At 47.1% G+C, this 27,910-nt stretch overlaps 1 protein-coding gene across 2 annotated transcripts in view; it reads left to right on the forward strand.

Annotated features, from left to right (window-relative positions):
- Nucleotides 1-7,973: 7,973 nt before the first annotated feature.
- LOC136629114 (zinc finger protein 605-like) overlaps nucleotides 7,974-27,910 on the forward strand; it is a 32,995-nt gene continuing 13,058 nt past the window's right edge. The window contains exons 1-8 of one of the 2 annotated variants that reach the window (XM_066605249.1): nucleotides 7,974-8,679; nucleotides 13,977-14,080; nucleotides 14,491-14,670; nucleotides 14,753-14,876; nucleotides 23,159-23,262; nucleotides 25,898-26,077; nucleotides 26,160-26,283; nucleotides 26,363-26,427. In XM_066605249.1, the coding sequence (XP_066461346.1) occupies nucleotides 8,556-8,679; nucleotides 13,977-14,080; nucleotides 14,491-14,670; nucleotides 14,753-14,876; nucleotides 23,159-23,262; nucleotides 25,898-26,077; nucleotides 26,160-26,283; nucleotides 26,363-26,427 (1,005 nt within the window). In that variant the 5' untranslated portion in view covers nucleotides 7,974-8,555. The remainder of the gene's footprint in view (nucleotides 8,680-13,976; nucleotides 14,081-14,490; nucleotides 14,671-14,752; nucleotides 14,877-23,158; nucleotides 23,263-25,897; nucleotides 26,078-26,159; nucleotides 26,284-26,362; nucleotides 26,428-27,910) is intronic. The other variant, XM_066605250.1, reaches the window with a different exon arrangement.

Below are 27,910 nucleotides of genomic sequence, written 5' to 3' on the forward strand. Positions count from 1 at the left end.
ATCACATCTTGTACCCAAGCTTAGACGCAGTACAACAGGGTACTAAAGCCTCCATGCCTCCCATATCACATGTTATATCCAAGCTAAAGGCAGTACGACAAGGTACTAGAGACTCCATGCTCACCTGTACTACATCGTGTATCCAAGCTAGAGGCAGTACAACAGGGTTCTAGAGCCTCCATGCTCACCTGTATTACATCGTGTATCCAAGCTAGAGGCAGTACAACAGGGTATTAGAGCCTTCATACCCACCTGTATTACATCTTGTATACAAGCTAGAGGCAGCACAACAGGGTACGAGAGCTTCCATGCCCCCCGTATCACATCTTGATTTCTTTGCCGCCCCTCTCCTGTCTTGTTTTTTTTGTTGCCCCTCTCCGGTCTTGTTTTTCTTTCTGCAGTAAATAACCCCAATTTTGATAACCTCTTTGGGTATTGTTGCCCGCCTATTCCAATAATTACTTTAGTTGCCCCTCTTTGTACCCGCTCAACCTCTGATATGTCCTTCTTGAGTTCCGGTGCCCAAGACTCTCCCCAATATCCCCTGTATGGTCTGCGTGGGGCTCTGCTATGGATGGTGTTGGTGTGGTTTACAGTAGGTTCAGATGTGGAGGGATTGGGGCAGATTTTGTGCAGCATAAAATCCACATCAGAAGCCGAGTCACAATCCACATCGCTGGTGGAGATTTTTGATGAGAATGCGCAGCAGATTTCAACCTTCAATTTTTAAGGGGAAATCAGCTGTGGATCCATTGACTTCCATGGAAACCGTCCGTGCTGAATTCAATGTGCATTTTATATATAGCGGCGGCCTCAGGATCCCCTCAGTGCTATGTCTATGGGGAGTTTTATTCTCCGTGTTTTCAGCGCCAGTTTGAAGCCGCCTTCAGGGTGATTGTAGGCAAAACAACAATCTTTCAAAAAAATCGTTCAGTCCGATTGTGGGAGGATGGAGCAAAGAACAAGAATCGTTCACTGTTCGCTCATTTCCTGAAGGCATAAAGGGTTAATCAGCGCTCGGTCGCTCCGTCTCAATAACTTCTACGGCGAATGTGAAACACGGAACGATTCTGAAGGATTTCTGGTTGAACGACCAGCGATGTATCTGCCGGTATAAAAGGCCCTTAGATAAGAGTCCTTTACTGCAGCCGGATCTACACTGAGGACACAGGAGGATACTAAATCCTGGGGGGTGAAGGACCGGGACCCTCCGACCAGGAGGGGGCAGCATCCTCACACAGAGGAAGAGGAATCCTGGGAAGTGAAGGACCAGGACCCTCTGGCCAGGAGGGGGCAGCATCCCTACACAGAGGAAGAGAAATCCTGGGGGGGTGAAGGACCGGGACCCTATGGCCAGGAGGGGGCAGCATCCACACACAGAGGAAGAGAAACCCTGGGGGTGAAGGACCGGGACACTCTGACCAGAAGGGGGCAGCATTCTCACACAGAGGAAGAGAAATCCTGGGGAGTGAAGAAACAGGAGCCACTGACCAGGAGGGGACAGCAGTCTCACACAGAAGAAGAGGAATCCTGGGGGGGGGGGGGGGTGAAGGATCGGGACCCTCAGATCAGGAGGGTGTAGCATTCTCACACAAAGGAGAAGTGATCCTGGGGGAGTGAAAGACCAGGACCTTCTGACCAGGAGGGGGCAGCATATTCACACAGAGGAAGAGGAATCCTGAGGGGGGGGTGAAGGACCAAGACCCTCTGACCTGGAGTGGGCAGCATCCCCACACAGAGGAAGAGAAAAGAGGATTTTTTACTCACCGTAAAATCTCTTTCTCGTCTCGTAATTGGGGGACACAGCAAAGACCGTGGGATATAGCTTCTGCCACTAGAAGGCGACACTAAGCACAAAAAGTTAGCTCCGCCCTCTGGCTATATCCCTCCCGCCGACAGCAGGCTAATCAGTTTATCATGCCAGCAGTTGGAGTAGCCATGCGGGAACAGAGAGACAACAATAGTTAGTCATATGACACATCAACAAAATTTAACTGTAATGAAAAACACACGACCACGTGCGACTTACAGAATCCGGAGTCCGACCAGGACCACCAACTGTGTCATAGAAAGAAAGAGGGGAGGGTGCTGTGTCCCCCAATGATGAAACGAGAAAGAGATTTTACGGTGAGTAAAAAATGCTCTTTTCTCGCTCTTGTCATTGGGGTACACAGCAAAGACTGTGGAGCATCCCACAGCCGTCCCTGAGGGTGGGTACAAAGAAATCATAAACGCATGCGGTCAGTTTACAGCCGTCTGTAAAACCTTTCGACCCAGTGAAGCGTCGGCAGATGCAAACGTATGCATCTGATAAAACTTAGAAAAAGGCGTGCAGGGATACCCAGGAAGCCGCCCTGCACACTTGTGACACTGAGGCCCCGTGATTTACCGCCCATGAAGCCCCCACTGCCCTGGCGGAGTGTGCCGTCACCAGAAACGGCGGTGTCTAACCCCTAACCCGGTAGGCCTCCACCACTGCCAAACGAAACCAGTGAGCAACTGTCACCTTTGATGCTGCAAGACCATGTCTCGGGCCATCCGGTATCACAAACAGGGAACCCGAGCGCCGGAAGGACGCGGTCTGGTCCAAATACGTCCTCAGGCGCGGACTAGGTCTAAGGTATGCAGAGCCCGTCCCCTAGGGTGAACAGCCTCTGGACACGATGGTAGTACAATGTCTTCATTAGTGTGGAAGGTTGACACCACCTGTGGGAGAAAAGACCGCACCGGTCGCAGCACCACCCTATCCTGGTGAAAAACCGTAAAAGGTGGTTTTGCCGACAGCGCCACAATCTCCGACACCCTGCGAAAAGAGGTAACCGCCACCAGGAAGGTGACCTCCCAGGACATCAGCCGCCGCGGTATCTCCGCTAATGGTTCAAATGGATGGGCCTGTATGGCCTCCAGAACCAGTTTTAGGTCCCAGGGTGGCACTGGAGACCGAAAAGACCAGAACCTATCCCTTAAGGGAGCTGAGGCTCAGGCCAAAGTCCAACCCGTCCTGGAGAAAAGACAGGAGGCGAGCCAACGAAAAATGCCTCGGGTGTGCCCCCCTCTGCTCGCACCAGCGAAGAAATGTTTTCCACACCCGGTGATATAGCAAAAAATTACATGCAGGAAAAAGTGTAATCCATGCTTGCCTGCAGAGCAAAATTTGTAATCCTCTCTATTTAGTCATATTTAAAATTGCCAGGTGTACCCATCTCTAACCAGACACGTATTGGCTGCACAGAGCCCTCGTCAGTGGTAGTGAAGTGAGCAAGCTGACAGCACAGGACACCATATTCTAGTGTTTGGAATTACCCGGTGATATACTCTAAAGGACGACGGCTTTCTAGCCCTAATCATTGTTTAAATAACTGGGTCTGAGAAACCCGTGCCCTCAACCGCCACGCCGTCCAATGCAGCGTAGCCAAATTCTGGTGGTAGAGGGGACCCTGAGAGAGAAGATCTTTTTGCAGGGGTAACCACCAGGGCACGACTGCTACCAGGTCCATGAGTTCCGCATACCATGTTCCTCGCGGTCAATCTGGGACTAAGAGAATCACAGGTAGCCCTCCTTCCTGATTCTCCTGAGCAGCCAGGAAATGAGAGGAGTTTGTGGGAAGACCTAGGGGTAATGACAACCCATCCGGGGAGCCATTAGTGCATCTGCTGCTAGTGCTCTGGGATCCCTTGACCTGGCCAGCTAGGCTGGAAGCTTCTGTTTGAAGCGGGATGCCATCCGATCCAGTGACTCCTCTGCTGCAGGTCCAGCCCTGATGGCTTATGTAAGCCACCGCGGTCGCACTGGCATTCCCTCCAGCCGATGTGTAAAGAACTGCAAGGTCCGGAATACTGCTTGTAGCTCCAATACATTTATATGGAGACCGGATTCCTGCCTGGACCAGGTTCCCTGTGCCACCGGATCCCTCAGCGCGCACCCCCAGCCTGACATGCTGGTGTCTGTAGCCAGCACCTGCCACTGCAGGCGCAGGAACGACCTGCCCTGCTGAATGCGTGGCAAGTCCAATCATCACTGGAGTGACTGCTGAACCCCTGGTGGAATCCTTATCTTCCGATCGAGGGATCATGCCAACCCAAACTGGGTAAATGAAACCACCTCAGAAAACGAGACCATTAGGCCCAAGACCTTCATTGCATGGCGGATCGCCACCGGTCGCCGTCATAGAAGGGACAGTACTTGCTTCTGCAGCAGCTGGCGTTTTTCCTCCGGGTGAGCCACTCGACCCAGAATCGTGTTGAAGCACATCCCCAGGTACACCATGCATTGTGCTGGCACAAGAGATGACCTCTTATAATAGATCAGCCAGCCAAACCTGGAAGAGTGTCCAAGGCAATCTGCAGGCTCCCCAGGTTGTCCCGCTGGGTAGGGGCTTTACCAGGATGTCGTCCAGATATGGCATGGCAACAACCCCCCTGGAATGCACGAATGCCATTAATGCCGCTAAGACTCTTGTAAACACCCTGGGAGCTGTTGCCAGCCCAAAAAGCAACGCCGCGAACTGGAAATGCTCCCCCTGTACCCGAATCGGAGGAAGCGCTGGTGCGCCTGATGAATGGGGATTTGTAAATATGCATCCTGGATATCTATCGAGGAAAGGAACTCCCCTGCCTCCAAGGATGCGATGACCGGTCATACAGATTCCATGCGGAAATGATGAACCGCCACCAACTTGTTCAACTTCTTTAGATCCACAATCGGACAGACAGACACCCTTTTCGGGGACCACCAAAGAATTAGTGTAGAACCCCGTGAACTGATGCTCGGGGAGAGCTTGCACCACCCCCTGCAAAATAGAGAGTGTGGACCGCCTTGAGGAAAGCTGCTGCTTTCCCTGGGTCCCCCGGGGTTCTAGACCGAAAAAAGGGGCGGACGTGTGGTTGCGTCAGGAACGCTGTATCGCATAGCCCCTGGACATGACCTCATGCACCCAGGTATATGAGACCCAAGTCGACCAGACCTGGCTGAACTGGAGAAGCCGACCCCCCACCCTATCCGAAAACAGGTGGGGGCAGTCCCTCATGCGGAGGGCTTTTGGAACTCTTCGTAGGCTGAGGCCCACGCCAAGAGACCTTGGTTTAAAGGGAGGCCTCTTCCTTTATTCCCGCTCCTGCGGACCTTTCCTCTCCATCCTGCGAGAACTCGTCCGGCGACAGGAGCGAACGTCTCTGCTGCGGGGGATGACCGTTTTGGACGATTCTGCGGCAAAAGCGAGCTCCTTTCACCCGTAGAAGTCAACGGGACCTGGGCTTCCCAGGCAGACATGCTGGCTGGGGGCCGCCATCTGACGAGAGCAGGAACATTCAGCTTAGAATGCCTGTTGACCCTCTGAGATGAGCCCGAGTAGCTCGGCGTCAAAAAGGCGAGATCCTCCAAAGGGCATATTGATTAACGACCCCTTTGAAGAAGTACCTGCATCCCACGATTTTAACCATAGGCTCCGGCGAGTAGCCATTGAGGCCCGAGCCACCCGTTTGGCTGCATCTGCTGTGCTGTGCCTGGCAAATTCCCGGGAGAAGCCCCTTCAAGGACTCCCCCTCATAACCGTTTTTCCCAGTCAGTAATAGCCTTACTGACCTGGGAAGAGGCAAACACAGGCTTAAGAGCTGACCTAGCCGCCTCGAAAACGGTCTTCGCCAACGCCTCGACCTTTCGATTCTTGGAATCCCTGAGACAGGAGGACTCCGCCGTAGGCAGCATAATAGGCTTAGCCAGGCGAGAGATAGGTGGATCAACTAGCGGTGGGATCGACCATTTCTCCTAACTCTTGCGAGAAGAGGTATTTCCCATCCAAGTAACCAAACTTGGAAAAAACGCTTATCCTGGTGCCTTCCACTCCTTAGATAGGACCTTGTCAAAGGCCTTATGGGCAGGAAAGATCTTCGGGAAGCGTCTGGGCTGCCTAAAAGAAAACGATATCCCAGACGCCTGTGGCTCTTGCTCAGTGAGCTGAAACGTATCCCCTAAGCTCTCCACCATCGCCGAAAATCTAAGGACCTGATCCTCCACCATGACAAAGTCTGAGGAGGATTCAGACCAATCCTCATCCGAACAGACCTTCTCTGCCGACGATCGACGCGACCTCGTACCCGAGGAGCGCAAAAACGACGAGGAGGATGGAGACCGGGAGGACCGCCGTGAGCTCGGGGGCCTGTCCCGTCTTCGCCGACAGCCGCGCTGCGAGCCATCTCTGTTTCTCTCACGTGAACCGGAAGCGTCCTGTGCCAACTTCTCCAAAATCGCACCAGACGCCCGAGTGAGGAGCGACCTGCAAGGGACAAGGAGCGGGCCCACTCCAGCTCGGCCATAAATAGGGGCTGAACGGGGGAGGGGTGCTTTGCACTGTCACTTGTTTCGCTGGGGAACAGTCTCTAGCCTGTCCGCATGCGAACTCTAGGTTACAGCATGAGCAAGCAAAGTGCGTTACTCTTGCTGTCCCTGGTCCAGCCTTCAGAACTCTGGGGTCGGACATGGTGCTGGGATTTCGACCTGGCAAAAAGCTGCACACTATCCTCCTCTATGCCAACGGCCAGCAGGAGGGATGAGCAGCAAGAGGGGGCAGATAGCCACCAGGCAGCTTACCCTGGGTCCTTGTCGAGGTCCGGGGAGCCGCTGGGTCGAGAGCCTGCAGATGCTGAAGAGGCCTCCTGGAGCTTTGACTTGTACTGCACACCAGCCTGAGCAAGCTAAGCAGCAATGAGTGGAGGTACAGGGCGGTCTCAATCTTTGGCGCGCTGTCTCCCAATATGCTGCTTCACTGCATCATCCCTCACAATCCTAAGAGAGGAAGGGAGGGAGGGAGGGGACGGGGAGGGGCGCAGTGCATCACAGCGAGGCCACGCCCCCGTGTGCCGCCGCGAAGCCGAGCCCCCGTGCGTCACTAGGGGCGTGGCCAGATTGGAGCCACGCCACCCGCCCAGAGTATTGCTGCCGCGCCAGGGCTGCACAGAGGCCCTCTATTGTGCCCCATGCTGCAAGAGTGCCCCCAATTGCCAGGAGCCCAAGACCCGGGTGGCACTATGTCAATGCGCTGTGCTACTAAGGTGCCATGCCGGGACACCACCGTGTGTAGCCATGCCCACTCAGCGTGCTCGTGCCCTGATACCGGCACCAGAACACCACCAGGTAAGCCATCAACAAGAAACAACCCCCCCCCCCCCGAGCTGCCCGCAAGCTCAAAAGGAGCAGAGGGAGAGATTAACCTGCTAGCCGCTGCACTATAATATGGGCACGCTAGCGCTTACCCTACGCCATGCTGCCCGACGCCCAGGGCTGCACGGAACACGCGACATACGGGGAGAGCCAAGGGAGGGGGGAAGGGAAGGTCGCCAGCGCATACTCACCTCTTGCGTCCTTGCTGGTGGAAATAGCGGCTCCCCAGTTCCAGCAGCCTACCCCTGTAACATCGCCTGCCCAACAGGTAGGGGATGTGGACCTTTGCACCAAACGGGGGGCTCTCGCTGGCGGGCCACATGCAGATATATATGATCCGGATGTGCCACCTTTTCTTCTAAGGCGGGCCGGGCAAGAAGCAACCTGGACAAACCCGAGGTTGTTCGCCCTCCTCTCCGTTCGGGTTTGATGGGGAGCGTCCTGCCTCTCCGTCTAACCCTGGCCCTTAAAACTAGCCCTAACGGGCACGACCGTCCTCCTACGAGACACTAAGCTAAAAACTGACTAGCCTGCTGTCGGCAGGAGGGATACAGCCAGAGGGCGGAGCTAACTTTTTGTGCTTAGTGTCGCCTCCTAGTGGCAGAAGCTGTATCCCACGGTCTTTGCTGTGTACCCCAATGACACGGGCGAGAAATCCTGGGGGTGTGAAGGAGCGGGACCCTCTAACCAGGAGGGGGCAGCATTCTCACACAGAGGAAGAGGAATCCTGGGGAGTGAAGGACAGGAACCCAGTGACCAGGAGGGGGCAGCACTCTCACACAGAGGAAGAGAGATCCTGGAAGGTGAAGGACCGGGACCCCCTGACTAGGAGAGGGCTGCATTCTCACACAGACAAGGAGGAATCCTGGTTGCAACAAGGTCAAGTCTTCCTCTATTCCACTCACAGCCCTCCCAGCAGCCTCCTTTTCTTCTCTTTCCACAGAACTGCATTATTTGTAAGCTCCTCCTTTTCCAGTCATGTGACCTCAGACCATGTGACTTCCTCCCCTCAAACCTCCTAGGAGCCCCTCCATTCCAGCATCTACCCCGGTGGAGGTACGGGAGGGTTGTGAGACCTGCCATCAGCAGGCTGTATGATGGGACCTCATGAAGGAGCCGGCGCCCCCTGGTGGATGATGGAAGTCGCTGCTGGAAGTTACCAGCTGTAACCCTTTCACTGCCTGAGAGGTGACATGTGCTCCTCACACAGCAGGGGGGACAATTAGGAGTTTAAGGGTTAATCAAACTGCACTGGCCACTGAGTCCTATAGGGGCTGTGAGGAAGGGGCCCACTGAGGGAACTCCGACAGACTCAGGGGCTTTCTGCAGTGACAGGAAGAAGGCGGCACGTTGTCATCTGTAGGTCGGTGTGAGTCTCCCACACAGGGAAGCGCCGTCTATGGAGAGCAGCGCCATTGTTTATTACATTCACTGCAAGTCAGAAGTTGTAGAAGAGGAGAAAAACCTGCGGAACGTCCGGAGCGAACGCAGAAATTGTAGGGAGAAACACGGAGGATCCGCCGGTGAGCGACATAACTCTATCCGCCATCTAGACCACAGAAGACGTGTGTGATGTCACCGGTCACTATTCTGTCACTACTGTCACCACTATCTGATGTCACCGGTCACTACCGTCACCACTATCTGACATCACCTGTCACTATTCTGTCACTACTGTCACCACTATCTGATGTCACCGGTCACTATTATGTCACTACTGACACCACTATCTGATGTCACCGGTCACTATTCTGTCAGTACTGTCACCACTATCTGATGTCACCAGTCACTATTCTGTCACTACTGTCACCACTATCTGATGTCACCGGTCACTATTATGTCACTACTGTCACGACTATCTGATGTCACCGGTCACTATTCTGTCACTACTGTCACCACTATCTGATGTCACCTGTCACTATTATGTCACTACCGTCACCACTATCTGATGTCACCTGTCACTATTATGTCTCTACTGTCACCACTATCTGATGTCACCGGTCACTATTCTGTCACTACCGTCACCACTATCTGATGTCACCGGTCACTATTCTGTCCCTATTGTCATCACTATCTGATGTCACCGGTCACTATTATGTCACTACTGTCACCACTATGTGATGTCACCGGTCACTATTCTGTCACTACCGTCACCACTATCTGATGTCACCGGTCACTATTCTGTCACTACTGTCACCACTATCTGATGTCACCGGTCACTATTCTGTCACTACCGTCACCACTATCTGATGTCACCGGTCACTATTCTGTCACTACCGTCACCACTATCTGATGTCACCGGTCACTATTCTGTCACTACTGTCACCACTATCTGATGTCACCGGTCACTATTCTGTCCCTATTGTCATCACTATCTGATGTCACCGGTCACTATTATGTCACTACTGTCACCACTATGTGATGTCACCGGTCACTATTCTGTCACTACTGTCTCCACTATCTGATGTCACCGGTCACTATTCTGTCACTACCGTCACCAGTATCTGATGTCACCGGTCACTATTCTGTCACTATTGTCACCACTATCTTATGTCACCGGTCACTATTCTGTCACTACCGTCACCACTATCTGATGTCACCTGTCACTATTATGTCTCTACTGTCACCACTATCTGATGTCACCTGTCACTATTCTGTCACTACCGTCACCACTATCTGATGTCACCGGTCACTATTCTGTCCCTATTGTCACCACTATCTGATGTCACCGGTCACTATCCTGTCACTACTGTCACCACTATCTGATGTCACCGGTCACTATTATGTCACTACTGTCACCACTATGTGATGTCACCGGTCACTATTCTGTCACTACTGTCACCACTATCTGATGTCACCTGTCACTATTATGTCACTACCGTCACCACTATCTGATGTCACCTGTCACTATTATGTCTCTACTGTCACCACTATCTGATGTCACCTGTCACTATTCTGTCACTACCGTCACCACTATCTGATGTCACCGGTCACTATTCTGTCCCTATTGTCATCACTATCTGATGTCACCGGTCACTATTATGTCACTACTGTCACCACTATGTGATGTCACCGGTCACTATTCTGTCACTACCGTCACCACTATCTGATGTCACCGGTCACTATTCTGTCACTACCGTCACCACTATCTGATGTCACCGGTCACTATTCTGTCCCTATTGTCATCACTATCTGATGTCACCGGTCACTATTATGTCACTACTGTCACCACTATGTGATGTCACCGGTCACTATTCTGTCACTACTGTCTCCACTATCTGATGTCACCGGTCACTATTCTGTCACTACCGTCACCAGTATCTGATGTCACCGGTCACTATTCTGTCACTATTGTCACCACTATCTTATGTCACCGGTCACTATTCTGTCACTACCGTCACCACTATCTGATGTCACCTGTCACTATTATGTCTCTACTGTCACCACTATCTGATGTCACCTGTCACTATTCTGTCACTACCGTCACCACTATCTGATGTCACCGGTCACTATTCTGTCCCTATTGTCACCACTATCTGATGTCACCGGTCACTATCCTGTCACTACTGTCACCACTATCTGATGTCACCGGTCACTATTATGTCACTACTGTCACCACTATGTGATGTCACCGGTCACTATTCTGTCACTACTGTCTCCACTATCTGATGTCACCGGTCACTATTCTGTCACTACCGTCACCACTATCTGATGTCACCTGTCACTATTCTGTCACTACTGTCACCACTATCTGATGTCACCGGTCACTATTCTGTCACTACTGTCACCACTATCTGATGTCACCGGTCACTATTCTGTCACTACCGTCACCACTATCTGATGTCACCGGTCACTATTCTGTCACTACTGTCACCACTATCTGATGTATATACTATATTGTTTCATTCCTGACATTTATCAGAGCTTTATAAGGACTGCACCAGGTGGAAACGTTTTCTTTTTATTAGATATGGAGGAATATAGAATTATATGTTTTACTCCGCCCCGTATTATTGCTGCTGTGAGTCTCATATTATATGTTTGATACTGTGTGGATCGCGGTTCGGACCCTCCTGTGGCGTCTGATCTTCCTCACTCTGTTGGGTTGCGTCACTATTTATTTGCTGCTGATTAACCGTTTACCTGTTCTGTCTCTTCTGTCGCCGCTCTTTTATGTATCCCAGCACTATTTTAGTTTTGATAACCTCTCTGGGTATTGTAGTCCGCCCTTTCCAGGTATTACTTTAGTTGTCGCCTTCGATCCCACTCATCCTCAGATATGTGCTTCTTAAGTACCGGTGCCCCAAACAGTCTACTGTATTCCATGTGTCGTCTGACCGGTGATCGGTAAGGAGGGGGAATAATGTTCTCGTCATCCGCCCGTAGACCTCATTTTATGGCCCCCATTATCCTATCTGCCTTGGCAGCAGCTGCCTGACATTGGTTGCTCCAGTTTAGTTTACAGTTATCTTCTCTAAGCCATTAAGTAAATATGTATCTTTACAAGTTCTTTTGGGGTCTTTTTTAGGGCGTCCTCACACTGACGAGCGCCATTTAGCTGTGAGTAAATCACAATGTTGCTTATGAGACATCTGAGCGTCAGCGATGCTTTTTATTACGAAGATCGCTGCGGCTTGCGTTTTTTTCTCGCACATTTTTCTTGCAATAGACAGTAGGAATTTCTAATGTTAAAAACGCATCGCAGGCAAGTCGCAAGTTCGGGCATTGTGATTGGATAAAAAGGAGACTTCATAGGGAAACCTGGGAAATAGAAGGAGTCTCCATAGGGAATACCCAGAAAGATGGGACAGGCTGCAATGTTTTCTTTTTCCCCACTCCACATAGCAGGAATGGTTCCCTAATTCTGCGGTTCCGCTCTCTCGCATCGTGTGATGTTATCCCCAGTGTGAAGGCAGCCTTGGGCACAGATGTGTTTTCTGAGGGGTTTTTTCCAAGTTGAGAAATCGTTGGGAAAAGATAACTGATAGCCGACCCCCTGATGCCACAACGGGGGGCATGAGGAAAGTGACCCCGCTGTTAACCCCTTACATGAAAAGTATTCCCAGATGGAGGGGTGCCCCCTCTGTGACATCATTGGACCCCCAGCTTGCCATTGCCTATTACAAGCGATCGGGCATGGCAGTACCGAAGTCCTGTGATGCCTAGGGCCGCTCTCACACATGCATTGTTTCCAGCATTTAACAGCCTTTTTAGCGCAGCGCTAAACATTGTCAGACGCTTTCTTTGATTTCATTGAGGCTTCTCAGACATGCGCTAAAACACAGCGTTTTTACAAGCCCATGTGTGGGAGGAGTTTAAGGAATGAAAAAAATAGTGTAAAAAAAAACAGTTTTGTTTTGCTCATCTTCCCCTATTTGTATAAAAAAAATTAAGAAAACCCCCATATATTTGGTATCTTCATGTCCAGAATGACCTGTCCTATTATTGGAGCATACTATTTAACTTTTGCAGTAAAAAACATTAAATAAAGAGGCAAAATGCTTATTTTATCCATTTTACCTTCAAAAAGTGCAATAATAGTGAACAAAAAAGCCATAATGTACCCCAAAATGCTACAACTAAAAACTACAGCTTATAACGTAATAAACAAGCCCAGACAGAGATCCGGGCAGAGATGTAAAAGTTATTATAATGTAAAATAAAATGTTTTTTATTGTGCAGAAGTGGAAAAAAAAAAATAATAATAATATTTTTAGTATGGTTGTAATTGTACCAACACGCAGAAAAAATGTATTGTCATTTATTCTGTATGATTGACACTGTTTTCTCTCCCTGCTCTCAAAAAAAAGATTATATGAACCCAAAAATAGTACCAGTAAAACCAACATTTCGCCACGCAAAAAAAACAAGCCCTCATACGGCCGTGTCGACTGAAAAATATATAAGTTATGGCTATTGAAGAGTGGAGATAAAAATCCCCCAAAAATCGTTGTGACCTTAAGGCCAAAATAGACCGTGTCCTTGGTATTAGTGTATCTTGACACCACCGGAAGTTAGGGGTTTAACAGGAGGAACGCCTCTGTCACACCCTCAGCACCCGATGGGGTCAAAGCTGCAAGGTACTAGCAGCACAGTGTGGATCTATTTCTGCCGGCCCTGCTGCATTAGGCTGACGGTTAGTTTTCTTCTTTGCCTTATATTATTACCTGTAAATGCTGCCATGTTCCCACAGTCGGCGGCTGTGAGCTGTGTTGCGACCGGCGGCTGTGAGCTCCATGCCAGTCGGCCGCCCACACCCGCTGACAGCTGGCAATGAAATAGGAAATCGCCTGGGCTAACACATTAAGTTCCCTGTCGCCAACATACTGCCCAGGGGCCGCAAAGCTTGTGCACTGACAGGTGGTTCCGCCTTCTGTAGCGTTCTGCTTTTTCTACCTTTGTTTAGTGGCCTTCAAGGACCTTGTGCCGAAGAAGCTGCGCAGCCAATCACCTACAGGGGGCGTCACCCCCCCTGTCAATCTTGATTCCACCAGCTATTGCTGGGGGCATTACGATACACTAATACCCATGTCCTTATGGGGTTAACCGAGGTTTTCCCATGACTTGCTTCACAACCACTCTGTCCCTTCTCGGTGCTGCTGACCATGACATGTGACTGCTGCAGCCAATCACTGGCCACAGCACTGACCCTTTATAACACATGGCCTGGTCAGCAGCAGACAGGAGGGACAGAGTGATTGTGAAGCAATTTTAACCAATGGGAAAACATTGTTACATATCTCCCCTCGTTATATCCAGTAAATTGGTTCTCATGTTGGTTTTTGTGGTTTTTAGATTTGTTTATATTCTTTCCATTCAGGTCCCTACAGGAGTGAGTCATCAGAGATGGAGAAGAATAGAAACAAGATGGCGGAGAGTGTATTCAACCTCACCCTAGAGATACTCATCCAGCTGACTGGGGAGGTGAGAGATACTGATGATGTCACATTACATCATTCTTATCTATGGTAATAACAGATGATGTCACTGGAGGGGGAGCGATTCTGATGATGTCACATTGCATCATTCTTATCTATAGTAATAACAGATGATGTCACTGGAGAGGGACGAGATTCTGATGATGTCACATTACATCATTCTTATCTATGGTCATAGCAGATAATGTCACTGGAGAGGGGAGAGATTCTGATGATGTCACATTACATCATTCTTATCTATAGTAATAACAGATGATGTCACTGGAGAGGGACGAGATTCTGATGATGTCACATTACATCATTCTTATCTATGGTAATAACCGATGATGTCACTGGAGAGGTTATGGACTCTGGAAATGTCTGCAGTGCTATTTATTAATGTCTGCCCATATGCAGGATTACACAGTAGTGAAGAAGACCTCTAGTAATGGCTGTCGGGCCCCTGTGTGTGATGGATGGGGAAGACCACTGAGCCCAATCACTGGGTCCCCACCTCACCCTCTGATACATGAGGACATCAATGTACAGAAGATTCTAGAGCTCACCAACAAGATGATAGAGCTGCTGACTGGAGAGGTGACGCTGCAGGGAATGCTGGGACATTATATAGTAACAGCACTGGAGGCTTCCGGGTAATGACTGTATATTGTGTTGTCAGGTTCCTATAAGGTGTCAGGATGTCGCTGTCTATTTCTCCATGGAGGAGTGGGAGTATTTAGAAGGACACAAGGATCTCTACAAAGAGGCCATGATGGAGACCCGCCAGCCGCTCCCATCACCAGGTAATGGATGTATTTAGCATGATCATAGCTGAGGAAGGGGGGAAAGTGGGGCATGTTCTAACGCACGACATTCATTCATTCATTCCTACCATGCACTAGTCACACTGGAGCTTTAACCCCTTAGCGACAAAGCCTGTTTGCGCGATTTTGGAAATCTGGCCTGTGTCACTTAACATAGAATAACACTGTAAAGGTTTAGCATATCCAAGTGATTCTGACATTGTTTTTGATCCACATGTTGTACTTCATGTAGGTGGTAAAAATACTCCAATAGAATTTGTGAATATTTATTAAGAGTGCCAAAATTGGGAAAATGTTGAAAAAATTGTTATTTTTTTGATATTTCAACGGTAATATCTCAAATATGTGCAAACATACTGTACAAATCTTTGCTAAGATATATATTTCCATCTGTTTACTTTATTCTGGACGCACATTTGAAAAACTTGTTGTTTTTTTTAACCTTTTAGGAGACGTACAAATTTAACATTACTTTTCAGCATTTTGAGGAACACTTTGTTTTCCTGCACCAAGACAAGATTGTAAAGGCTCATAGGTGTCAGAATGACCCCTAAAAATGACCCCATTTTAAAAAATACACCCCTTAATGTATTCACTGAGGGGGTCAGGAGTTAATGCAATTTAGAGGAGAAAAAATAAAATTTCATATTTTTGAAAGTATGTTATTTTAAAGACATATTTTTTTCTATAGTGCACATGAGAATGAGGATGGACACCCAAAAGTGGATCCCCCTGTTTGTCCTGTGTTCAGAGACATACTCATTATGGCCCTAATCACAACGAAACCCAAACCGAAAGCAGCAGACGGTGGCTTTCAGAACAGAAAGTTTGCTTGAAGGCATTTTAGGCCCCATGGCACACTTGTAGAGCCCTTGAGTGCCAAAATGATAGAGCACCCCGACAAATGACCACATTATCTAGGGGTGTACTGCCCATTTTGACCCCACAGTTTTTTAATGAATTCAAGCATAGCAGAAGTAAAAAATGGTGGTTTTTGTTTTTTGGCAATTCTGTCATTATAAAACCAGCTTTTTTGTGCAGCACACACATGAATGAAGACTTGCACCCCAAAATGGATCCCCCTGTTTGCCCTGTGTTCAGAGACAGACCCATTGTGGCCCTAATATTATGTCTGGATGCACAATGGAGCCCAAACTGAAAGCAGTAGTCGGTGGCTTTCAGAAGAGAAATTTTCCATCAAGGTAATTTAGGCCCCATTGCCCACTTGTAGAGCACTTGAGCGGCCAAAACCATAGGCAACCCCCACAAATGACCCCATTTTGAAAACTAGACCCCTTAACGAATTCCTCTAGGGGTGTACTGTGTATTTTTACCCTACAAGCTTTGAATAATTCTAAGCAAAGCAGAAGGAAAAAATTACGATTTCATTTTTTTGACAATTCTGTCATTTTAAAAAGTTTTTTCACAGCACACATATAAATGAAGACTTTCACCCCAAAATGGCTACCCCTGTTTGCCCTGTGTTCAGAAACATACCCATTTTGGCCCCAATCTTCTTACAGGAAACATGGCTAGGCCTGTAATGGTGGGAACACCCGTTGGATTTCAGGGCACAACTGAATAAATTCCAGGCCCCATTGCTCACTTGAACGAAAAAAAAATTGACTTCCTTAAAATAATCCCCCCCCCCCCCCCCCCACACGTTCCCAAATCTTAGCTAAGAGTAATAATGTAAACTGTGTGGTATTTCCGAAGACAGCGGTAATTATGGTGGGCCTGGTTGGGATGAGCACTCAGGGCAATAAAATCTGGTATCCCCCCCTTCCTATCATCCTTTTTGGGGGTTATTTCATGACCTCGGTGGCAGGGATGGGGTGTAAAAAGTGGCCCTCTGTGAGGCTTCGTAATCTTGCTGAGGTGCGGTGGTCTCACACAGAAGGAGCTCGACAAGCTGCTCCTGGAACTGCAGAAAGGCGAGCGTTCCCGGGGCTTCTTGTAAATTACGTATTACAGGTAGCGGTCTGAATAACGCCGGGCTCACGCAGCCGTAGGTGAAATCCGCTTGTGGAGGCCCGCAGCAGATCCCAGCTGTGAGGCCGGCCGTGGCCCTGCATACAGCCACGTAATGTACTGCTCATAACTGCGTACTCACACAGGCGTTTATGCGCAGTACACCTTTTTTTGTTTGTATTTTCCGCACCGTCGCTTAGCGATGACGCGGATACCTGCAGCTCGTACACAGTGTAGTTACGTATGGGCTGCGGGTATATCTGTCACCATGGAGCACAATGGGCTCTTTGTTGCAGATATCCGCAGTAAAGTAGAACCTGCTGCGTTCTGTTTTCTGCGAGTGGATAACGTAATTCCAACCCACTAATGTGAGCGTAATTGTGTAATCCAATGCGATTAATCTGCATATTACTGTGGATCAGACGCATGCGGGATCCGTATTTCCTATCCGGTCATGTGAGACTGGCCTAAGGTAGATCGCTACTGTTGCAGCCGTTCGGAGGTTCCCACCTTGCTTTCTGGCCAGACCAGGGTTTAGCAGTATTCCTACCTCTCCTGGAGCTGAGGGGTGTGATGGTTGCAAGAGTAATGTCAGTCATCACCTGGTGCTGAGTAGCTCTGCTCCTATTTAAGCAGTGCTAGTACTGACCCCAGTGCTGGTCAATGCTTCAGTTGCCGCTGGACAGCTGCTGAGGAACACATCCTGGCTGAAGCTCCTCCGTGCTAGCTAAGTTCCTATTTCTTCTTTGTTTGGTTTTCTGTTTCTCTTTCTTTTGTTCTAGGGCTCCCTGATGGGGACTTGTCAGTGGCCCAGGCACGCGTGTGGGTCCGCACCTGTCAGAGCGATTGGCCCGCCGGGTAGGCAGGGCCACCTCCCGGGTTAGGGGTTGATAGGGAGAGGATTTCCCGTAGTTTTATGTTTTCTTTGCACAGTTGTGCCTTTTCATTTGTTTTGGATATTGCACGTCCGGTTGGACGCAACAGCTACCTTTTTATCACGTTACCGACGACTGCTCAGCGAGACCACTGGTCACTGCTCCAGGCTCTCAGCTACCGTTGGTTTTTACTTAGATTTTAAATTACCCTGGCAATCCACAGCTTTTGCGCATGCGTCTGCCATTTTGCCGATAGGCGCATGCACAGAAGCTAGGGTAACGTCCATGGATAAATTCAGGGGCCTTAGGTACGTAGTTTCATCTCCCCTCATGGATATGATCTGTGAGGGGAGATTAAACTTTTTTTTCCACTTTACATGATTGGGAACAACATACAGCAGTGCCCGGTGACCTCTTCCTGCTGGCTGCTACTCATGCTAGTCTGAAGCAGGGAGTTTTTAAATCTGCCGGGCTTCCGAGCCATCTGCACATGCAGCTAACATATGAGATCTGGTGCGTATGTTCAGAAGATACCGTCAGCTCCTCTCTAGACAAGAATGCCGCAGAACATCGCGGAGGATGGAGGTGAGTACTTTCAACTTCCCTCATGGATCCAATCCGTGAGGGAAGCTGAATCTTTAACTTTATTTTACTTTCTCTTTACTTTCAAGTGATCGACATAACTGGATGTCGGATGTCCCGCCTCCCCCAGGACAGCTCCATGATGTCGGCTACCTTTGGCAGCCGACAACAAGGACTTCTCATGTCTACAGCCCCCACGTCTTTTATCCACAAGGCAAGCATTAAGTTGTTAAGGGGTTTGTCAGGTAACCGAACAAAATTCTCTCTATACCACCAACTGGGCCGTGATGCCAGCAGACCAGAACAGTGATGCTGCAATCTCTGATTAGCTTCAGCTGTCAGGTCACTTCCACTGACGTCAGCTGCCACAACAATCACTGGGACCCCAGTGAAGCTGCAATGCTGGATCGTGGCAGCACAGGAGGGGTAAGTACTGATTCTTTTGATAGTTTAACAAAATCGGTGGTAGAAGGGGAATCTTGTCTGATAATTGTACAACCCCTTTAAGGCATTTCCTAATATTTATGTAGCCACAGCTTTACATCACTTTGGAGCCATTACAGAAACATCTCTGGAAGCCATCTGTTGTGGGTATTGCAAGTGGTTCTCCATCTTCTGGCACTGGTAGGTGTGGTATTAGGCGAGACGTGCTTAGCCGCACCTGTGGGTAATTGTAAGGCCTATATAGTTTGGCTGAGGCTGGACTGAATTGCTGTTGAATCTTCAGTCTAGCTCTGACTGTGGTTTCAGCCAGAGCTTGGTCCTGGACCTATCATTTGCCTGCTGCATCTGAAAGCTAAGTTGATGTTTATTTTCTATAGTGTTTCTTTTGTTATCCCTCTGTCCCACGTAGGGTTAACAGAGGTCAGTTACGTCCTTATCAGGACGAATTGCCTGCATTTGGGCAGGTCACCATCCCTGTGTTTATTTAGATAGGGAAAGTGTTCCCATGTTTTGGTATATTATTGTTTTTACACAGTTTGTGTGCATTTGTGGGGGACCTGCTTGCTACGGATCCAGCACATGCTGGGTGGACGTGACATCGTCACTTTATTTTCAATCCCTTTATAATCTGCTCAGAAGTCATATTAGGTGAAAACTACTCAGAATCAGTTCTCTAATTCTGCACATTTAAAGAATGTGAAAATTATTATATAGAAACTTTATCTGGGATGGGAAGAGGCCGCTCATAGCTCTCAAAACAGTGCAAAAGCACAAAGCCAATGGTGACCTCAACTGCCCTCACATAAGGGACTATACCCTAGCAGCAGAAGCCCGTATTATCCATGATTGGATATACTCCCAATCGAATTACACAAATCTAATGCTGGAGCAAAGAATGTCTGCCCCTATACTGCTGCAAAACATCCTTCACCTCCCGTACACAGAACTGCTGGAGGCTGTTAAGTGCAGTCCCTTGATACTTACTGCGTGGAAGGTGTGGGGCAGGATACATTGTGACAGCCATGCATCCCCTTGTGCATCCCCGCATTTGTCCCTCGTAAAAAAAAAAACAATTTCCAAGACCATAACCCAGACAGGATTTTTTTCGATTGGTATGCCCGGGGGATCGACTCCATAGATGAATTACTATACAAGAAAGAAAAACGTATCCTGTCCCATGAGGAACTGAAACAGAAATTCCCCAAGCTGCCAGTTCCAATGTTTTCCTATTTACAAGTTAGGCATTATGTTCAACAGCTATTGCCGCAATTTCAAGAGTTTGACTGAACACTGATAGCTGGTACTTGGATTCGTAGACCGACATACACACGTGGACTGATATGTAGGCTATATAGATTGATCTGTAATGCGCAAGAGTTGGACAACATTGACCCTGGAGTCAGAAAATGGTCTCACGACAACCTGGGCTTAACTCCTACAATGATTGCGGTGTCAATGTCGTCGGCTCACAAATACCTTCGGCTAGATTCCGGGAGATGAGGTTGCAGGTCGCCCACAGATCTTATTTAACCCCTGTGAGAGGTCACTATTTGGGAATCTACCCTACCTCAAATTGTTTCAAATGTAAGGCACCAAACGCCAATCTGTTCCACTCTCTATGGACCTGTCCTCTGATACAAGCTTTCTGGTCCCGAGTCCATACTTACACTACTACACATCTGATGACTTTCTGTCCGCAGAAGCCCATATGGGCGATTTTTGGCTTTTTAGATCCAAATAAGTACTGCTGTTCAAAAGGGGCTCGCAAACTTTTACACTTCGTGGCAGTGGCACATCTGAAGGCTATCTTACAAATGTGAATACAGCCGACAGCTCCTCCCTTTAAACTATTTCTAGTAGGGATGAGCGAGCATACTCGGAAAAGCACTACTCGCTCGAGTAATGTGCTTTATCCGAGTATCGCAGTGCTTGTCCCTGAAGATTCGGGTGCCGGCACGGAGCGGGGAGCTGCAGGGGAGAGCGGGGAGGAACGGAGGGGAGATCTTTCTCTCCCTCTCTCCCGCCCGCTCTCCCCTGCTCCCCGCTGCGACTCACCTGTCAGCCGCAGCGGCACCCGAATCTTCAGGGACGAGCACTGCGATACTCGGATAAGGCACATTACTCGAGCAAGTAGTGCTTTTCCGAGTATGCTCGCTCATCCCTAATTTCTAGACAAACTAGGCTTCCTGTTCCAAATGGATTGGACTGAAACATCTCTCTTCAAGAAGAAAATGGTGCAGTCCTTCTTTATGGCTTGGGGAGCTTTGTCCAAATGCTGTCACTGAGAATTAGAGAAAAACTCAGTAACTTTTTCACCACACGTGTTGGCTCCAGGAGTAATTAGCATTCGGAGATCGACCCCTCTAAGATGTCCTATGTGCTGTGCTGGTGGTGCAGGAGGACCCTCCCACATCTTCTACTGCGTCTCCAATGTGTATTTCAGAGGTCTGCTTTTTATATGCAGATATATTAATGTTATTCCTGGAGAGCTCACACAAATCATCCTGTCCTCATTGAATGAGAGAGGAGAAAAGTGTAGCTCTGTGGTCATAGCAGGTCTGGTTCTTTTTCTTTTTTTTTCTTTGGTTTCCTTTTTCTTTTCTTTTTCGATGTTTGCTTAAAAATAAGAAAACTGTTTTACCGGGACTACATCTGTCCATATACCTGCTGCCAGGCAGTCGAAGGCTGCTCTATGACATCCCACCAAAAGTTACAACTGGTTTGATTTTCTAAGACTTTTGGATTTCAAACAAGGCCAATATGGATACTCTATGCGCAACACAGCCTGAGATAAAGCTTAAAGCAACCCAGGAATGACAAGACTGAGAGCTGCTGGTCTGTGCAGCTGTCACTTCATCTCCCACTTCACCCTCCTGTATCTCAGGCTGTATTGTGGTCAGGGACAAAATTCCACATTATTGGCTTTACAACCAGCATAAAATTGATCCTCCAGCCTCAATAAAGCCTGAGATACAGCCATTAGTAGCAAGGTTGTTCCACCTACGTTATTAGCTACTGGAATGCCTGCCTGAGAGATCCATGGTCAGGAAGAAAAGAGTTAAAGTAGCATGTTATTTATACCGCACATTGAATGTTATCTAAGAGAGAAAAAGTAATGCTAGAATGGCTCATTTGTAGTCGCCTCGTCTCCCCAAAAGTGAAATAAAAAAGGAGCTAGAGGTCCTATATTCCCTAAAACAGCACTAATAGAAACTGCAGCTCAGCCGGCAATAAACAACATCTCCCACAGATCCACCAAAGGAAAATGTAAAAAGTTCTGGGGTTCAAACTTTGGTGACTTAGCACAACTTTGGTGTGGGGGTGGGGTTTCTGTAGAACATCCTGCTTGCTTTTCCGCATGTCTTAGAGAAGCGCTGTTCTGCTGAAACACAAAACAAACTCATTAATACAAAATATAGTTTCCTTCGCAGAAAGCAGGTGTAAACAAAAAAAGGTAACTTTTTTTTAAAGAAAAGTAAAAAATAACCGTAATTATAGAACTTTGGCATTGCCATATTCACACCAAAACACTAAATAAGAAAAACGTGTCCATTTACTGCACAGCGATGTCATTAAAACCAAACTAAAAAAACTATGGCTCAATTATGTTTTTTAAAATAATTTCACCCCCAAAACGTTTGTAATTAATTTCTAATAAAATATTTTTAAAAGTTCTCCGTACATTAAAAGGTTCCATAGAAAAACAACAACTATTTGTCCCTTCAAAAAAACAAGCTCTCCTACTGCTTTGTTAGCAGAAAAAAAGCAATTGCACTATAGTGGTGGGGATGTAAAACGGCTGTAGGAAGGGGTTAAAGGGAACCTGCCTGATTGTCATACATACATCCCAACACGCATGTACATTGCAGACATGTATATTGTGCTCTAAAGCACCGCAGTGCTTCAGAGAAAAGACTGTAAAAAGCAGCTCTGAACTTGTAGAAGAGTCAGTGGGGCGGTCGCTGCCGACTTCTCCCTGCCTGGGTCGGCTATCAGTTGAACTAATCTGGGTTGGGGAGAACCCTGTCAGGAATTTGATTTGCCTGTAGTTCGTGCTTCATAAAACTCTGACAGGTTCCTTTTAATATCTCCTTATAGGGGTTTTCCCATGACTTGCTTCATAACAACTCCATCTTTCCTGGTTGCTGCTGACCAGGACATGTGACTGCTGCAGCCAATCACTGGCTACAGTGGTGACCTTTCATAGCCAGTGATTGGCTAGAGCAGTCACATGTCCTGGTCAGTGACAACCAGGAAGGATACGGGCTGTGAAGCAATTTTAACTAATGGCAAAACACTTTTAAATGTTTCCCCTTATTATCTCCAGTAAATTTTATTTTTAAGTGTTTTTTTGTGGTTTTTACATTGGTTCATATTCTTTCCATTCAGGACCCTACAGGATTGATTCATCAAAGATGGAGAAGGACAGAAACAAGGTGGCAAAAAGTGTATTAAATCTCACCCTAGAGATACTCTTCCAGCTTACTGGAGAGGTGAGAGATTCTGATGATGTCACATTACATCATTATTATCCATGGTAATAACAGATGATGTCACTGGAGATGGAGAGATTCTGATGATGTCACATTACATCATTATTATCCATGGTAGTAACCGATGATATGACTAGCGAGTGGAGATATTCTGATGATGTCACATTACATCTGTTAGGAAAATCATCAGAGGGGTTTCATAGTATTTCATTGCCTGGTCCGAATTATATGAGAAGTTGTGTACACAAATCATTGACACATGACACAGTCAGTATCATCCAACAATGAAGCTCTTCGTTGTCTATTACAAGGCGGACAGTGTGTGTGTGTATGTATGTATGTATGTATGTATGTATGTATGTATATATGTGTGTATATATATATATATATATATATATATATATATATATATATACAGATATAGTTCACTTACATATCGTCAGAAATACATGCCCCTCTTATAATTATAAGTACTCATGATTGGTTCTAGGAGCTAATGGTTTAACATATGTTAACGGCTCAAAGCGTGTCCCTACAAAACACGTAATTCCCAGGAATCTGAAACTAAATACTGTATACACTTTTCCAGTAGTTTCTGTATGAATGGAGAGTTAGAAACCGCTATCTCTAAACATTCCCAAGGCAGGAAACGATATGGAGGGAGTATGAGCCTGCATCTACATACCAGTGCACAACATGAACTGAGTTAATTATTTAGATGCTAGTTATCCACTAAGAAGGAAGATATACTAGTGTGTGTGTGTGTGTGTGTGTATGTGTATGTGTATATATGTGTGTGTGTGTGTGTGTGTGTGTGTGTATATATATATATATATATATATATATATATATATATATACACTACCGTTCAAAAGTTTGGGGTCACCCAAACAATTTTGTGTTTTCCATGAAAAGTCACACTTATTCACCACCATGCGTTGTGAAATGAATAGAAAATAGAGTCAAGACATTGACAAGGTTAGAAATAATGATTTGTATTTGAAATAACATTGTTTTAACATCAAACTTTGCTTTCGTCAAAGAATCCTCCTTTTGCAGCAATTACAGCATTGCACACCTTTGACATTCTAGCTGTTAATTTGTTGAGGTAAGCTTGTGAAATTGCACCCCACGCTTCTAGAAGCATCTCCCACAAGTTGGATTGGTTGGATGGGCACTTCTGGCGTACCATACGGTCAAGCTGCTCCCACAACAGCTCAATGGGGTTCAGATCTGGTGACTGCGCTGGCCACTCCATTACCGATAGAATACCAGCTGCCTGCTTCTGCTGTAAATAGTTCTTGCACAATTTGGAGGTGTGTTTAGGGTTATTGTCCTGTTGTAGGATGAAATCGGTTCCAATCAAGCGCTGTCCACTGGGTATGGCATGGCGTTGCAAAATGGAGTGATAGCCTTCCTTATTCAGAATCCCTTTTACCCTGTACAAATCTCCCACCTTACCAGCACCAAAGCAACCCCAGACCATCACATTACCTCCACCATGCTTAACAGATGGCGTCAGGCATTCTTCCAGCATCTTTTCATTTGTTCTGCGTCTCACAAACGTTCTTCTTTGTGATCCAAACACCTCAAACTTGGATTCATCCGTCCACAACACTTTTTTCCAGTCTTCCTCTGTCCAATGTCTGTGTTCTTTTGCCCATCTTAATCTTTTTCTTTTATTAGCCAGTCTCAGATATGGCTTTTTCTTTGCCACTCTGCCCTGAAGCCCAAAATCCCGCAGCCGCCTCTTCACTGTAGATGTTGACACTGGTGTTTTGCGGGTACTATTTAATGAAGATGCCAGTTGGGTACCTGTGAGGCGTCTGTTTCTCAAACTAGAGACTCTAATGTGCTTATCTTCTTGCTTAGTTGTGCAACGCGGCCTCCCACTTCTTTTTCTACTCTGGTTAGAGCCTGTTTGTGCTGTCCTCTGAAGGGAGTAGTACACACCGTTGTAGGAAATCTTCAATTTCTTAGCAATTTCTCGCATGGAATAGCCTTCATTTCTAAGAACAAGAATAGACTGTCGAGTTTCAGATGAAAGTTCTCTTTTTCTGGCCATTTTGAGCGTTTAATTGACCCCACAAATGTGATGCTCCAGAAACTCAATCTGCTCACAGGAAGGTCAGTTTTGTAGCTTCTGTAACGAGCTAGACTGTTTTCAGATGTGTGAACATGATTGCACAAGGGTTTTCTAATCATCAATTAGCCTTCTGAGCCAATGAGCAAACACATTGTACCATTAGAACACTGGAGTGATAGTTGCTGGAAATGGGCCTCTATTCACCTTTGTAGATATTGCACAAAAAAACAGGCATTTGCAGCTAGAATAGTCCTTTACCACATTAGCAATGTATAGAGTGCATTTGTTTAAAGTTAGGACTAGTTTAAAGTTATCTTCATTGAAAAGTACAGTGCTTTTCCTTCAAAAATAAGGAGATTTCAATGTGACCCCAAACTTTTGAACGGTAGTGTATATATGCATGTGGTTTCCCTAGGCTGATGTAAGAAACCTATATTATTACTATAACACATCATCCTTATCTATGGTAATAACAGATGATGTCACTGGAGAGGTGATGGACTCTGGAAATGTCTGTAGTGATATTTATTAATGTCTCCCCATATACAGGATTACACAGTAGTGAAGAAGACCTCTAGTGATGCCTGTTACGCCCCTGTGTGTGATGGATGGGGAAGACCCCTGAGCCCAATCATGGGGCCACCACCTCACCCTCTGATACATGAGGACATCAATGTACAGAAGATTCTAGAACTCACCAACAAGATGATTGAGCTGCTGACTAGAGAGGTGACGATGCAGGGAATGCTGGGGCATTATACAGTAACAGTACTGGAGGCTTCTGGGTGATGACTGTATATTGTGTTGTCAGGTTCCTATAAGGTGTCAGGATGTCGCTGTCTATTTCTCCATGGAGGAGTGGGAGTATTTAGAAGGACACAAGGATGTGTACAAGGACGCCATGATGGAGACCCGCCAGCCGCTCCCATCACCAGGTAAAAAGGACTAAATACACGGAGACTTTATTATCTGTATGTAAAGAATGACTTCAGTGTCTTTCTGTGTTTCCCCCAGTTCCATCCAGTAAGAGAAGCCCACCAGAGAGATGTCCCCGTCCTCTTCTTCCACAGGACCACCAGGTAGATGGAGATGTCCCTCTGATCTGTAGAAGGCTGTGAAGCTCTTGTCTTCAGTCTTATTAGATGTCTTCTACTTGTGTGATGAGGCCGGTGGAGATGGCAGGATTACCGCTGACCAGAGATATTAGATCAGTTGTGTCAAACTCAGTTTCACCAAGGGCCACATCAGCAGATTATTAGCCAAATTTACAACCCTTTTTTCTTTATTTGTTTTTTTTTTTTTTCAATCAAACATGAACAATGTAAATTGCTCAACACAACTAAAATTACATGTGGTCCTCTGACTTCTCCACAAGATGCCACATTTACCGTCTCAGAATTATTCACCCCTGAATAGAATCCCTCACAACAGCACACATTAGGAAATCACTTGATGCTTCAAGCACACCGGATCCAACTAATCAAGGGCTTCATTAGTTGCATCAGGTGTGCTTGAGAGAAAATAGATCACATACCTGGACTGGCAAGAGCTTTGCTGACTGTGATGTTTGATTGCATGTTAGAAATTCAGATAAGTGAAAAGACTGGTCTAAAAAGGTAAAAGAAACAATCATTGCCTTGTTCAAACAAGGAAAGGGGTGCGAAAGATACAAAGCCACCGAATGTTCCTAGAGATATAGCTGAATGCAAGTTCAATGTTACAGGAACACTGGCTACACTATCCAGACATGGCAGAAAGAGTCGCCCCAGATACTGGAGGAGGCAGTTGGTCAAAAACCCTTCAGTGGCTGCAAAAGGCCTGCAGCAAGATCTGGTGGCAGCAGCACTGGGGTTCCCTTTTATATAGTAAGATACATACTAAAAGCTGGACTCCAACATGTCCACCTCTACAGACCCAAAAGCAGAACGCATTTAATGAGCGCTTAGACGAAAATAGTGAGTATAACACCAAATACATTGGGCTTTTAATTACAAATAGTTGTCAGAGAATTACAAAGTAACACAGTATTTTAGGCTGAAAAAAGACACATGTCCATCCAGTTGGGTCTATTACCCCCCAATGTTGTTCCAGAGTAAGGCAACCCCCCCCCCCCCCCCCCCCCCTGGTCCCCGGCCCCCAATGAGTTATAAGCCAATCTTCCTCATTTTAGGGCAAAAAACTCCTCACCGACAACACGAATAATATTAATAAGTTATTAATAATAATAATCCGCACAATATTCAATGTGTGCTCTGACCAGAGACTTGTAAAGAGGAACAACAATGTTCTTGTCATGTGTCCCTAGATCTCTTCTGATGCCCCCGATGATTCTATTTGCCTTGGCAGCAGCTGTCTGACACTGGTTGCTCCAATTAAGTTTTCAGTAAACTACAATCCCCAAGTCCTTCTCCATCTCAGTGTTAGCCAGTGGTTTCCCATTTAGTCTGTAATGGTGACATATATGGTCTCTGTACATTCAGATAATCATAACCGTTACACCTGTGAGTCTTAATTAATATTAGGAACAGTGTCCGTATAAAAACATAACTGAATTACTTGTCC

This window comes from Eleutherodactylus coqui, chromosome 5, assembly GCF_035609145.1.
Source record: "Eleutherodactylus coqui strain aEleCoq1 chromosome 5, aEleCoq1.hap1, whole genome shotgun sequence".
NCBI classification, from domain to species: Eukaryota; Metazoa; Chordata; class Amphibia; order Anura; family Eleutherodactylidae; genus Eleutherodactylus; species Eleutherodactylus coqui.